Below are 15,275 nucleotides of genomic sequence, written 5' to 3'. Positions count from 1 at the left end.
AATCATTGAAAGTGGTTATATGAGAAAGCTCAAGTGAGTGTACACCAAGAATGTGCAGCCAACTCAACTAAAGTCGCCATCAGCCCGCCTCCGTGTGCCAGAAATCAGATGGACAGTGCGGGTGTCCATTCAGCTTTCTGGCACCACGCCCCCAACACCACCCACAGACCCCCTAGCCACTCCCCCTACGGCCCCTTTCCCCCCCCCCTACACCACCCAGTGTGCCCTGGCTTGTTTTGGAAGGAAACTTACATTTTACATTTTGATTAAGATGCCACTCGTGCAAAGAGCTCTTCACAAGATGGAAGGAATATATATATAATATATATTGAATGCTATTCTACAATTCGACTTACTTTTACTATCCCATTGACCCTATTTTATTCTATTTTATTCTATTTTATTCTATTTTATTCTATTTTATTGCATTTTATTGCATTTTATTGGATTGACTGGTTTTTACGTTTAGGGAGATACTGTGTTATGCTATGTTGTGTTATGTGGATATTTCATGCCCGAGTGCGAGCAACTGCAACTTGTCCCAATTTCCCCCCGGGGATCATTAAAGTCTTTCTGATTCTGATTCTGATTCTGATATAAGCACAAACAATACAACACCTGAAATATCCAAAGAGCACTTGTAAGTGATCACTACAAAGAGAACCTGGTAGGTGATCACTACAAAGACCCAGCAGCACTTCCACTCCATTCATTGCCATCACATCATTTTTGATCAAATAAATCCAAAAGTGGTGGTCCGTGTTTTGCGTCGTAGACTGATGTCACATCAAGGAGAAGAAATTGCGACGGGTCTTTTATTCGATTGGCTGAGAACATCGGGCGAGCACTGCAGCTTTAATAGAATGAATTAGCATGTGATTGGAGCAGGAAGAGGGAGAGAGGCTTAGTTAGTTGGAGCAGTCCTCCTCTGGGATTGTTCCTGAGAAGAGATCTTCTGGATGCAGTCCAATGCAGAGCCAATGCAGGAGGCCTATAGTGAAACCTAATACTGGGACAGTGGTTTTTTTTTAGCAGGAGCTATCAGAGGCAGGGGCAAGCAGCATTCATCATTGCCTACTGGGAAAAGACTGCAGAGATCTCCTTAGCACAATATGAGATGTTACACCTTCAACCTCTCACGCCATGTTAAAGTGATGGCATTTACCAACACACACACGCAGGATCACATGGAACTATCGCTTGTGAGAGCAGCCGTAAAACAAGTGCAAACCTTTAAAGGAACACTCCGCCCATTTTCAACCAGCTTTGTATCATTAGAACATCAGTAGTATATCAGAAAACTGTAAACGGTTTTGAAGTCTGTCATTTAATTTGACAGTTATTGAGTGTTAAAGTGTGGACCAGTGACATCACTGGTCCACACTAACTCAAATGAATAACTCATTAACTCAAATCCATAGTTTGACAGTTATTGAGAGTTGATTTGAGTTAATGAGTTATTCATTTGAGTTAGTGTGGACCAGTGATGTCACTGGTCCACACTGTAACACTCAATAACTGTCAAATTAAATGACAGACTTCAAAACCGTTTACAGTTTTCTGATATACTACTGATGTTCTAATGATACAAAGCTGGTTGAAAATGGGCGGAGTGTTCCTTTAAGCACATGGAGCAGTGGTGTGGCCATTCGATATTTTAGCACCATGCCTGCTCCCACCACCCACACCTCCCTAGTCACTCCCCCTACACGCCCCCTCGAATACCGGCTCTCTACCACCTTCCTATCGCTAGCTATGGCCCCTTTTCCCACTAAACTCACTGAATGCCCATGACTGAGTGATGTCCTGACGTTGCCACTCCCTGCCCCCGGCAGGGCCTGCTGACCCAGCGCCGTGGGAAAAAAACGATGAAAAAAGAAGGCTAAGCAAGAAGTCACTGGTGTAACCAAGTCCGATTGTTGACTCCGATCACAGATGTTAACATTGAGTTCAGCTCATCTTGAGTAGGCAACCATCCGCGCTCACACTGATCAAACCAACACTGACCCTGCCTTGACTTACACTACTGTATATGTTGATAGTGCAGCATTCACACTTTACCCCACATTGAACCCAGTAATTTCCAACCTCACAATCAGTTTCCACAAGAGGCTAAAGGGAAGGGTGACTTTCTTCTGACAGAGGTATCACTGCATCAGCAAAAAAAATAGGAAATCTGTAAAAAAACACACACACACACACACACCAGGAACTGCAGACAAAGCATAACTACCACTGCTGTAATATCTATGATCAATTTAGGCCCCTATCTTAGTCGGGATATGTATTTCCATATTTTGGGCTCAGAGCCACTGGCAGCTCTGTTAGCTTACCTCTGAAGCAAGCCTTAAAAACCCCTCACAACACATTTTGGGCTCCATCAACAGGGCCACAGAACTGTTCTGATGAAGGCCTTCTTGTGGGAAACATCATGTTTTTAATATCCTCTTGTTAAATACACATTTATTTTCATGGAGCTGATCCATTTGTATTTAAATAAGCACAGGAGCTGCCATCATTAAAGTATGCTACAAACTGTCCATCTCAATGACATCTACACTACGAAGGCACATCTGTGTGTGTGTGTGTGTGTGTGTGTGTGTGTGTGTGTGTGTGTGTGTGTGTGTGTGTGTGTGTGTGTGAGTGTCTATCGGGGGGGGGGGTACTTAGGGGGACCTGACGGAGTGCAGTGCCGAATTTCAGACACGCGCACAGTCATAGCGCCACCTACTAGCAACACAAAAAGTTGATTATCTCGAGAACCGTTTCCCCGATCGACTTCAAACTTGGCGGGTGCACTGCTGGGGACCCAAGAAAGTACAGTGCCGAACTTTGTGTAATTCGACAAATCAGAACACGGCGCTCACGTATCTGTAGAACCGTCCATCCGATTGACTTGAAACTTGTCGTGTGCAATGCTGGGGACCCGCGCACAAAGTGCAGTGTCGAATTTCATGCAATTCGACCGATTGGGGGGAGCGGTGCAAGCAGGGGGGAGGATGGGGGGGGTGAAGAGTGTGAGAGCATTATGCATGAAGTTAGATGCACATTTCAATGAAACTTTTGATATCATAACATTGTGACGCATATACTGTAGTAGACTGGAAACACACACACACACACACACACACACACACACACACACACACACACACACACATTTGAAATATTTATTTATGTCCACATAAATACAAGTATGCAAAGGACATAAACAGTAATAGTGCAGTCAAATGCTGGGAGTCAGTCAGTTACATGAGTGCCCAGACGGCAACCACAATAATGCATACACATAAGAAACACACAGGATGATAACATGGCAGGTTGATATATAGTTATACACACACACACACACACACACACACACACACACACACACACACACACACACACACACACACACACGCAGAAACAACTCAATTTCCACACCGTCTAATTTGGACCGCCACTTTTAACCCCGTCACCCAATCAGAGTGAAAATCACATTGCGTCTTGGATTGACCGCAGCCTCGGGGAACTAGACACCGATCCACTTGTTGCCCGGAGAGGGCTAGACGAGATGTGTTGAAACGTGACTATCGATCGATCAAGATGAGGGGGCAGTTCTTGGAAGCAGAAAAGGTCTGCGTCCCCCCTCCCCCCCGAGCTGCAGGTAAACAAACATTGATTTCCCCCGCTCGGCAAGACACTGCCCATCCAGACCGAGCCAACAAGCTAAATTTGGCCTCAATGGAGGAAGAAGGGGGATTCTCACTGAGCGAATAGTGCCTGTGAAGAGCCTGTGAAGAGCACGTGCCAGCACTGCGGCTCTCGCTCTGTGGGCTCCTCTGGGGAAGTTGAGGACGGTGATGATGACGACGACTTTCTGGAGCGCTCGTCTGCTGTGCAATACTAGTCTCGCTGGCCAGCCTCCTCTCCCTTCCGTCCGAGGAGTCTGGCGCGCCGCAGGTCTCCATAGTGGGATTGCGATGGGCGGCGCTTAGCGGCAGTGCCCTTGGAAAATAGTTTCAAACAATACAACTTGCCGTTTTCAGCGTGTAGCAACGAGCTAGCGTGTAGGTTTCTGCCGTTAGCTTGCTAGCTAGTTAGCGTTGTTGTTTTCACTGCGGCGGCAGGGCACTATTTACAGCGACACACAGGGAGGAGGGAGCGGAAGCCGCTCTGATTGACATGGTCGGAGCCAATGACAGAGCTTGTAATAAGCCGGGAGCGGACATCCGGCTGCCACCGAAACAGTCGCTGGCCAGCGAGACTAGTACAATACAGACACGAGGAGGCTCGCAAACAGCTAGCTGCTGTACAGTACAGACACGAGGAGGCTCGCTAACAGCTTTCTGCTGTACAGTACAGACAGGAGGAGGCTCGCTAACAGCTAGCTGCTGTACAGTACAGACAGGAGGAGGCTCGCTAACAGCTATCTGCTGTACAGTACAGACAGGAGGAGGCTCGCTAACAGCTAGCTGCTGTACAGTACAGACAGGAGGAGGCTCGCTAACAGCTATCTGCTGTACAGTACAGACAGGAGGAGGCTCGCTAACAGCTAGCTGCTGTACAGTACAGACAGGAGGAGGCTCGCTAACAGCTAGCTGCTGTACAATACAGACACGAGGAGGCTCACAAACAGCTAGCTGCTGTACAGTACAGACACGAGGAGGCTCGCTAACAGCTAGCTGCTGTACAGTACAGACAGGAGGAGGCTCGCTGACAGCTAGCTGCTGTACAGTACAGACACGAGGAGGCTCGCTAACAGCTAGCTGCTGTACAGTACAGACAGGAGGAGGCTCGCTGACAGCTAGCTGCTGTACAGTACAGACACGAGGAGGCTGCTGTACAATACAGACAGGAGGAGGCTCGCTAACAGCTATCTGCTGTACAGTACAGACAGGAGGAGGCTCGCTAACAGCTATCTGCTGTACAGTACAGACAGGAGGAGGCTCGCTAACAGCTAGCTGCTGTACAGTACAGACAGGAGGAGGCTCGCTAACAGCTAGCTGCTGTACAGTACAGACAGGAGGAGGCTCGCTAACAGCTAGCTGCTGTACAACACAGACACGAGGAGGCTCGCTAACAGCTAGCTGCTGTACAGTACAGACACGAGGAGGCTGCTGTACAATACAGACAGGAGGAGGCTTGCTAACAGCTAGCTGCTGTACAACACAGACAGGAGGAGGCTTGCTAACAGCTAGCTGCTGTACAACACAGACAGGAGGAGGCTCGCTAACAGCTAGCTGCTGTACAACACAGACAGGAGGAGGCTCGCTAACAGCTAGCTGCTGTACAATAAAGACAGGAGGAGGCTCGCTAACAGCTAGCTGCTGTACAGTACAGACAGGAGGAGGCTCGCTAACAGCTAGCTGCTGTACAGTACAGACAGGAGGAGGCTCGCTAACAGCTAGCTGCTGTACAGTACAGACAGGAGGAGGCTCGCTAACAGCTAGCTGCTGTACAGTACAGACACGAGGAGGCTTGCTAACAGCTAGCTGCTGTACAGTACAGACACGAGGAGGCTCGCTAACAGCTAGCTGCTGTACAGTACAGACACGAGGAGGCTCGCTAACAGCTAGCTGCTGTACAGTACAGACACGAGGAGGCTCGCTAACAGCTAGCTGCTGTTAGAGTGATGCTTATGAGTCACTGAGGAACCTGGCTCTGAATGCAAAGCCGTTTGAAGAAGCTCAAGGAGTTTGGAAAGGTTTGCCGAAAGCGTTTTAATCGAAAAGGATTCCTCATTTGTCTATCTACTAAAGCAAGAATCTCTGTCTGTATCTGTGTGTGTGTGTGTGTGTGTGTCCTTTGCATATCCCGAGAACCGTTTGTCCGATCTACTTCACACTTGGCTGCCCTGTTGCTGGGGACTCAAGGACGTGCAGTGTTGGATTTGGTGCAGTTACATACAATCTCGATGTAAATTTGAAACAAAAATGTCAGCATTTTACATTTCTGCAAAATCGTAGAATCTCGATGTAAATTTGAAACAAAAACGTTGGTTAATTTGCTGCCTTCCCAACATTAAACGCAAAATAAAACAACTTTGTTTATGTTTAGGCAAGTAAAACAACTTGGTTAAGGTTGGGATTATGGTTTGAGTTAGGCTTAAATAACAGAAACGTTAAATATGATTTACGGTTGAAATGTAAACTTTGAACACAAAAACGCAAACACGGCTCTCCCGTGTGAAAGGCAAGCGCTTACACCCTCCATCCACCCTGACCGCAACACCCTTACTGGCCACCGCACTATCTCAACAGCAGACTCTACAACGTTCATATACACCTATCTAGAAATCTATGCAATGTCTTTTTGGTTGAGAAACGTGATATTCTACATGTCAGTGGAATGCAGAAATGTACTATAGAGACAGTCCGCATGTCTGGGAACGCCCACAAAATGTTAAACGGCTGGCGCGCGAGTGGGGTAACACCGCCGATATATCTCATGGGCTGACTCAGCAAAAGACGGCGCTGCGGCTCTAAACTACAGGTTTGGGGGTTCTAGAGCAGAACACAAGACGTCTGCTCAGATGTGCGTTTACTGCGGTGGTTAAATCCCCGATCGTGTCTGCCTGGGCTGGGCTATCAGCTAAATTCTAACTTTGCTGAATGGATAGAACGGGGGAATTTACCCCACCCTGACCACGCCCCCAGGCTAACCCAGCATCTATTGTGGGCGTATGGGCGTTCCCAGACATGCGGACTGTCTCTATGCCAGCGTTTTATTCTGGCGATCAGGCTGAAATAGTCCCTTTCTAGTGGTCCACTTCACTTGCACCTCAGCACCTCAGCAGAACCCTCCTCTTCCACAACATAGATCCATCTCATTGGGCTGTCAGCCAACATCTGTTGCCTGCTCTGACTTATTCCTTTCCCATGTTATCTTTAGCTTAGTCTGGACTTAGTGTAGTAGTGCTGCAGAAGAATGGAGAAGAACTGGACCGTGTCCCCAATCTGTCTCTCTGAAGTTCTTTTTTTTAATACTTTTTATTTCATGCATTTCAGCCAGGCCCGAACTTTGGTCAGGTCAGGCTGGCCACACATCTCTGAAGTTCTACCAAAAAAACAACAACAACAACAGTATCCTCTCTCACCTTCTGCGTTGGCTGATTCTGATTGATCATCTTCTGAACTCGTGCTATTGTGTTTTCCAAGGTCTTGCCCTCCTCTCTTTGCACTGTTCTTCACTCCAGTTCCAGTCTCATGTGTCCCGTTTTCCATTCTGGTGCAGACGTGACACACTTTGCACAGCTTTGTATCTCTGTGCGTTGCTTCATCACTGAAAATATCACAGGATATATATCATAGCTTATAGCGTTGGGGGGGGGGGGGGGGGGACTGTGTAGTTTACCAAACTACTAGCTCCATCACGATGAAAAGTAGTTGAACTACATCTTAAAGGGATAGTTCGGATTTTTTCGATGCGAGGTTGTATGAGGTACTTGCATACAGTCCGTGTACTACATGCAGTAGAATGCAGCCGACGCGCTCCCAGTTTGGAGAAATGGAGACCCGGCCACGCCAGGCAAGTAGAGCTGTCTGCTGAGTGTGAAGGGGGCAATACTGCTCACCTGGCGTATTCCAAGTCTCCACAAGCCCTGAGATACCAAGTCGACTTGAAAATATGTCATTTACACCCTGTTTTTAGCTGAAATCTGAGCCAGGTGCTTGAGCTATAAGAAGAACTAGAAGAAAGATAGGGGGATTTGTGGAGAGATAGACCAAAATTATAATAGAGGGGTCTTTGACATATAAACTTTAAGTCCCACCTAATCTCATTGTTATTCAAACTCCACCCATTCCTCCCTCTTGTTCCTTTAAAATGGGTGTTTGTTTTTGGATTTCCTGTGTCGAATTTGCTGTTTACCAGATCTTCCACGCGTGTATCCCTTTAAAGGCCGGCTTTACCGTGATGAATATGAATATATATTAAATCTCACGCCCCTAAGGTTTTCGAATCCGTTGAAATTTTTGAAATTGGTTGTTTCCCGCCAGAGATATCACCAGAAATCCACTCTGTGTGGAGGGGGGGGGGGGGGGGTGGTGGAGGGGAGGGGCGGGTGCGGGGACCCGAAATACTACATTTCCCACAATGCACTGGGCTCGCGTGGCCTTCGTTTCCATGCCCACCCCTCAGGCAATTGGCTGATATCAAACTCCAGTAGGTGGCGGTAATGCACATATATGTTTGCCAACCGCCATAAAACTCAAAGAAGAAGAAGAAGGCTTCGACAATAAAACAAGAGAAGAAGAAAAAATCGAAAATAAATCGAAAATAAAATTGCACCAAATTGCACCAAATTTAAACCGATGTATATATGTCGGGAGATGTCTTCATAAAAAAAATTCATTCATTTTAAGGCATTTTCGTAGGAGTTACGCGCATCTGATGTTGTAACTATTTTCTGTTAAAATGTGTAAAAATGGGTACATTGCTCAGCGTTGATTTCGTAACTTCAACTCACCTACTACTAGATGTAAAATTTGACGAGCTTTCCAATGCCGCCAGTCCCGTGTCTTTTGGTGCTTCCGTTCCAGAGATATGGTCTCTTGGCAAGGAGCTATGGAAAGCTAACCTAGCTACAGTATGCTATGCGGGTGAACAAGATGGCTGCCTTTTGCTTTTCGTCGAGAGCTCTGAAGGGGCGTGGAGGACCTCTAGAGGCGGGACCATGGCTCACAAGACTTGTAGTTCATAGGCGCTCGAGTTCCGCAACGGGGAGGGAGGCCGGATGACGCGCAACGCGTCATCCGGCTTCCCTAAAATATGTGAGAGATGCCTGATAGGTCAGGCAGTGAAGCTCCAATTTCAAAAATTTCAACAGATTCTAAAACCTTAGGGGCGTGAGATTTAATATATATTCATATTCCCCACGGTAAAGCCGTCCTTTAACTACAAAAAAAATGATGGTCAAACTAAAACTACTGGATTTGGAGACTCGGGCCACTCCTCACTTAGGCAGCCTGAGGATGTGTTTTAAAGACATGATAGACATTGTTATTATTTTCAGTGATGTTTAAAGACATTGTTGAGGTGGAATCAGCATAGTAATTCATAGTATTCGATGGCAGACATCTTGGTTGCAAACCACATGGTGATTTTAATCAAAATACAGGCGGTTGTCATTAAATGACAACCGTGACCAATGAGCTGTGGCATTGTGCTATATTGTATGGCAAAAAAAAATGTAATGATAATATTATGAATAATGTAGTTTGTAATTACTACCTAAACTACATGACCCAAAGAAGAAGAAGCTACTGAGATTTGAATGTAGTTAAACTGCCACCCAACTACTGCAAAAATAAACTAGTAATTGAACTACATGTAGGTAACTACTCCCCAACACTGATAGCTTATAGCAGTGATTTCCAAACTGTGGTCCGGGGGCCACTGGTGGTCCGCGAAGCTCCGTCTGGTGGTACTCAAGAGCTCATGGTGCCATCAGCCATATAAGCAAGTAAGATGTTTACATGTATCTGTTCATGTGTTGGTTATTTGGGATCTGACTCGGAAAAGGAGCCTACTACTATTTAGCATTTCTAATGCTATTGCATGGTTGAATAAGTTATTTTTCTTATAGGGGGGGGGGTGTTAGTAGCCACAGTGGGAAGTGGTACTTTGGAAATTTGGTTTGGTACATATAGTGGTACTTGGTCTGAGAACCACTGGCTTATAGGATGCCAGGTTGTTCCTTAGCTAGTCGAGACTTTCTGACCAAATTTCCTACTTCAGCAATGAAACTGTTGACGTAGAGATCTGGTGTCCGAGGCTTTTTGCATTATTAGACAGTGACACAGGACTGTATTTGGCCGGCCTTACAGAAGTTGTGTCTACGAGGAATGCTGACAGACTGCAACTCGTCTGCCTTTGCTGTTCTAAGCAGACAGACAAGCTGTCGAGTGTCTCTTCACAGTTCCCTCTTTCACTGTGTGGAAATGTTCAAACACAGGCACGGGCGTGTGTAGGATTGTTTGCAGAAAACTGGTGGGATTTGCTATTAGCATGATCTACCCACGTGCATGCTACGTCCTGCAGCTGAAGCTCCCCGCTGGGCTGTCAGGTGAAAAGAAGCGGCTGGCAGCTATAGCTGCACATGTGTCGGAGGAGGCATGGTGCTAGTCTACGGCTCTCTCCAAATCAGAAAAAAGGAAAGAAAAGATGCAGATCCAAATGTCCTTGACTGGAAATCTACTGGGTGAAAAATGAGGTAGTCTCTGCAAGTTTGGGTTGTTTTATGGACAAGAGCTTTCACGTTTGTCTCCCTGCTTTGACTGTTGACGGAGCGCTGACAGAACAGAAGGGGGTGGATGGCCTCGCTCAGAGACAGACAGACAGACAGACAGACAGACAGACAGACAGACAGACAGACAAATAGACAGATAGATAGATAGATGGATAGATGGATAGATGGATAGATGGATGGATAGATAGATGGATAGATAGATGGATAGATAGATGGATAGATAGATGGATAGATAGATAGATAGATGGATAGATAGATACTGTAGATAGATAGGTATGGAGAGAGAGAGGGAGAGAGAGAGAATGCTCAGCACAGAAGTACTCAATCAGGGTTTTTCCTGGCTCTGAATGGGCCTCTGTGGGGTGACTAGGCAGTACGCACGACAGTAAGCCTAATCTCACTGTCTACAGCCTACATTTGACTTTTGAGTTAGTGTCAGGGTTATACTGAACACAAATATATCATCAGAGATTATGGAGCAATGTGTTTTCAGTCACAGCACGCCAGTTTTCAGACATGGGCCATAGCTTACGCCCGGTGCAAGGGCAAGCGCAAGGGCAAGTGTTATCTTTGCTAGTTTCTAGCACTCAAAATCTCACCCCTTTCTTTTACTTACCACTGGGTCAGTACATCAAAGGACATGTTTCCCATTGGTAAATAAAAGAAAGAAAAGGGAGATTTTGAGTGCTAGAAACTCCTATTCTATAGCCTACTAAGAATGAGAAGTGTGTGTGTATGTGTGTGTGTGTGTGTGTGTGTGTGTGTGTGTGTGTGTGTGTGTGTGTGTGTGTGTGTGTGCGTGTGCGTGTGTGTGTGTTTGTGTGTGTGTTTGTGCGTGTGTGTGTGTGTGTGTGTATGTGTATGTGTGTGTGTGTGTGTGTGTGTGTGTGTGTGCGTGTGCGTGTGCGCGTGTGTGTGTGTGTGTGTGTCTGTAGAATTTTGTCCGGCCACAGCTATGCCGTGTTAGGTGCGATCGGGCTGAAACTTGCAGGAAGTGTTAAGAGCACCCCTGACGGAGCCGGATCTTTTAATTAGGCGATTGCCCTAATTACCTAATGATGTGATGTCATCAGTGATGATGTCATCAGTGATGTCATCCTTCCTGGTGCCAATAGAGCAGGCGAGGCCACGCAGCTGCAGCCGAGCTGTGTATGTGACGTGCAGCAGCCGAGCTGCAGGGTGGGCCTAGGCAAGCCCGCGCAGCGGGCGAGCCTAGGAATCGAGCGCGCCTAGCGAGCAGGATTGCTAGTATGCAGGAAAAACCCTGCTCATGTTCCACCTACAGTATCGATCACTCACACACGCATTACAAACCCAACCATGATATTAATCTCCTGCCTCACAAAATAGGATAGCGATCAAGAAGGGATAGCTAGACATTCCCTAAACACGAGCAGAATTGCAATATTTCTTCTTCGGTTCAAGGCATCGGTGCGTATCTTTACCTTTGGAGTGGACGATAAGGAAAATTAGTGAAGGAAGGAAGGAAGGAGGGGAAGGATTTGACTGGAGTCAGCAGCAGCAGCACACGATCGGTTTATAAATCAAGCCGGCTGCAAGTAAAGACAAGAGTTGGGAGATTAAACGAAATGTGGTGTCAATGAATTATGTATGGAACAGACCCAAATGGAACGGAGAGCAGAGTCCTGGTGACTGTACGCACACGTTCTTTTGCATGGTGGATAGCATGCTATGAACACAGACACTCAAGTTGCTTATAGTATAGCATTTAACATATAGATCTGTCCGGGTGGCTTTCAAAATGGCTCACGTGTTTTCTTGGATCTGATTTCTTTCTGACAAGTCGTACATATAATGTACATATAATGTACGACTTGCCTTGATTCTGGTTTAAGACAACACGTACAAATTCTGTCTTAATCCACCGACTGTGGTAGATTCAGGCCAACGACGTTGGTCAGTGATGTTTTCCCAAAAAGCCAATGCGAGGGTGAAGAGGGGGAGCTGAGTTTTAGAGGGTTGCTGTCAGGGCCGCTGGAAGTCATTTTAAGCAGGGGGTGCTGGGAGGAAGGGACTCTCGGTGGGGCCCGCAAGGGCCCCGCCGAAAAAAATTTGGGCGTTTTTTTTTGACATTTTTTTGCCATATTTAGAGGAATATCTCATTTTAAATCAACATTAGGATACTGTTGTGATGTAATTATTCAGTATTTTCTCCTTTTCTCACTCATTCAGAGCAAAGAGGGAGATATATAGCATGATGATAATGCTCTATATCTCCCTATTTGCTCTGAATACACCAGTTAACATGACACAGACTTAACATGATAGAAATATTATCAGCAAACTTAATGACTAGACTAATTATTCTGATCTGAATGGCATATATCAAGAAACATTGACTCCTCTCTTTGCTGTATAGTGGGAGGTGCATTTTTGAGTAGGCTATTAAAATAGCATGTCAAGTTCACATTTCTTTATTGCCAGATTAAACAATTCGTATTGGTTGTTGGTTGGTTCAACACAACATGTGCGTGCATGCGCGCTTCTTCTTCTCTAGCCTACAAGCATGTAACTTCCTTGATTGTTATTGTTGATAATTCTATTTAAATAGGCTACATTTTCATTTCCCGAAACATTCTTAAACAAGAAAGGAACATAGTGCACTGCAAAATATTTTTAATTACATTTGTAAAAAAAAAAAAAAAATTTTTTTTTTTTTTTTTTTTTTTGTGGAAAAAATCTAGGGGGTGCTGCAGCACCTGCAGCACCCCTACTTCCCGCGGGCCTGGTTGCTGTAGTATCCGATCAATATTTAAAGGGAAGGGGCCATGTAAGTGTGTGTGCAGCTTCACGTTAGCGCGCAGGCAGGCGCTTATAGGCTACTTCTGGGCAATCCAGCCGCCTCAGGGGGCCTGACATCCTGCGTATGAATTCCTTAACGCTGTGCCCATTTCAGCTCTAAAAGCAACTGCATTTAACAGCTTCTATTACATCACAACAACGATAAGGGCGAAGCCCTCTAAAACACATGGCTATCCACAATTCCCAGATTTGTAATAGATAATAGATCTTACCCACCACTGCCCACCTAAGTTCGACGTCTAACTAATTTCATAGCATGTAACATGAACTGATGTGACACGGTGAGGGTATCTGGGTCTTTTAAGGAAATGACAAGCAAAAACTGTAATGCCTTTCCCAAAATAAAATGTGTTTTGCTGACATTGGTGGCTTCAAGATGACATAGATCACCACCCTCTTTATCATCACCATCCATATCAGACATTAACTCTTTCAGGACTCAGACAAGGACTTGATTCCCCCCCCCCTCGTCGATAAGTGTAATAGGCAGCGGACCAGAGGCATGCAGTGGGGCAGTGGAGCTGTCAGAGTCCGGCGCACACTGGGGCGATGCATGACTGCAACGGCAATTAGTGAAAGTACTGGCTCGGCGGAGCTGTCCACAGACCGCGGTGCTGAAACCACATCGCGCACACAGCACTGCATGCCGCAACACATCGGGATACTAATCCAACTGAGTATCAATGGAAATCAATTGCGTGTAATGGGCCCGTGTCAGGTAGCCTATGGCCTACTACACGCATCATCCACAAAACAACAGTGTCAATGTGAAATAAGAGTTGCTATTGGTTATTATATAGCCTATTATGAGTTGAGTTGTGTGGGGGAAAGTGCAACCCATCCATATTCAGGCAGATGTTTACAGGCAACATGCTTAAGGCCCATACACACTTAAGGATATAGCCTAAAGATAAATAATTATGTAAAAAATATTTCATCATTAGCCTATAAGTAAATCTAGAATGTCTGTGCACACTACAACTATAGGCTATAACTGTAAACCATCCAACACGACAACTATAACAACGACATCTCAGAGCGATTTCTTTTGATGCAGAGACAACAATAACCCTGACGCCACGATGACTATCACTCCACACACACACCCCAGAAAACTCCACACACCCAAAATGACCACATGCCTAAAGACCAACAACCCGCACTTACACATAAGCGTGGTAGATGAACGCCCATCCCCGCGGTCTCTCCAGCGCATTGTAGAGAAAATTCTGGAGTTTGCGGTAGCTGGCATTCTTTTTGGCCGGTCTGCGCCTGGGTCTGCCCGGCGAGCCGGGGCTGGACCTGCAGAGGATGCCGCTCCGCTTGGCGCTCTCATCCTCCGCTGTGATCAGCAGCGCCCCGTCTCTGCTGGACTCGGGAGCGCCAGGGTCCAGGCCCACGAAGCCGACTTTGTGCTTCTTCTCCCCGGCTTGAGCTGATGGGTACACCCCGCCGTTGAGCGCTTTCTGCACCATTCTAATTAAGCCCCTTGCCCGTGCTGCTGCCGCGGGGATGCATCGCCAGGGCGAGGGGTGTGTGTGCTGCTGGCTGCAGCCGTCCTCACCGTGCAAACTGCAATGTGGAAGCTTTTACCTTATAGCCCCCTCTGGCCGTTTGACACACAGCGAGGGGCGCACCTGGTTTTCACTCTATAGGCTCTCTAGCTGCCTATAGTGTCACTGAGTGAGAATTATAGCTGCATTTATTTAGAATGGCCCAGAAATAAATACTAATGCCAAGTTCAATAGAACATGCAGTCGTTCTTATGTCTGGCATACTGTAGTAGCCTATGGCTTGGCTGGTTGGTCAGCAGGGGGAATGAAACATCCAATCCAATCAGGTCCCCACGCCACATTTTCATGAGAACTAGCACAGTCACAATTAAAAAGAGAGGCTTGAATGTGTGAACACTTCTCAATTGTGCTGTTACATATTAAGTAGAAAATATAAAAATAATTTCAATTTCTATGTTTGCACAAAATATATAAATTCAAGCACTTCCTATGTCTTTTTTCACAAACCTTCAAGAGAGTTTTCCCCCCTCAAATTCACAAATGTTCAAGGATTTCAAGTAGCCGTGGGAAATCTGCATGGCCCAGACATGTTGACTAATAATGCCATATTTCTGGCATATGACTTTGGCTGGTTGGTCAGCAGGGAGATTCAAACATCCCAATTACAGGTGGATGATTGATGGGAGACTATCATTACTGTCTTA

The 15,275-nt window shown here is 46.1% G+C and overlaps 1 protein-coding gene across 1 annotated transcript in view; it reads right to left on the bottom strand.

Moving 5' to 3' along the window:
* Positions 1–14,532, bottom strand: part of LOC310771394 (potassium voltage-gated channel subfamily KQT member 2-like) — a gene marked incomplete at both ends in the record, with an annotated part of 31,944 nt that extends 17,412 nt beyond the window's left edge. Inside the window, one exon of the mRNA XM_083664016.1 lies at positions 14,225–14,532. Coding sequence (XP_083520142.1) covers positions 14,225–14,532 — 308 coding nt within the window. The remainder of the gene's footprint in view (positions 1–14,224) is intronic.
* Between the last annotated feature and the right edge of the window lie 743 nt (positions 14,533–15,275).

Source organism: Poromitra crassiceps (assembly GCF_964638095.1).
Source record: "Poromitra crassiceps genome assembly, contig: HAP1_SCAFFOLD_587, whole genome shotgun sequence".
In the NCBI taxonomy this organism is placed as follows: Eukaryota; Metazoa; Chordata; class Actinopteri; order Beryciformes; family Melamphaidae; genus Poromitra; species Poromitra crassiceps.
The sequence above is the reverse complement of the archived record's forward strand: the minus strand, read 5'-3'. Positions and strand labels throughout refer to the sequence as shown.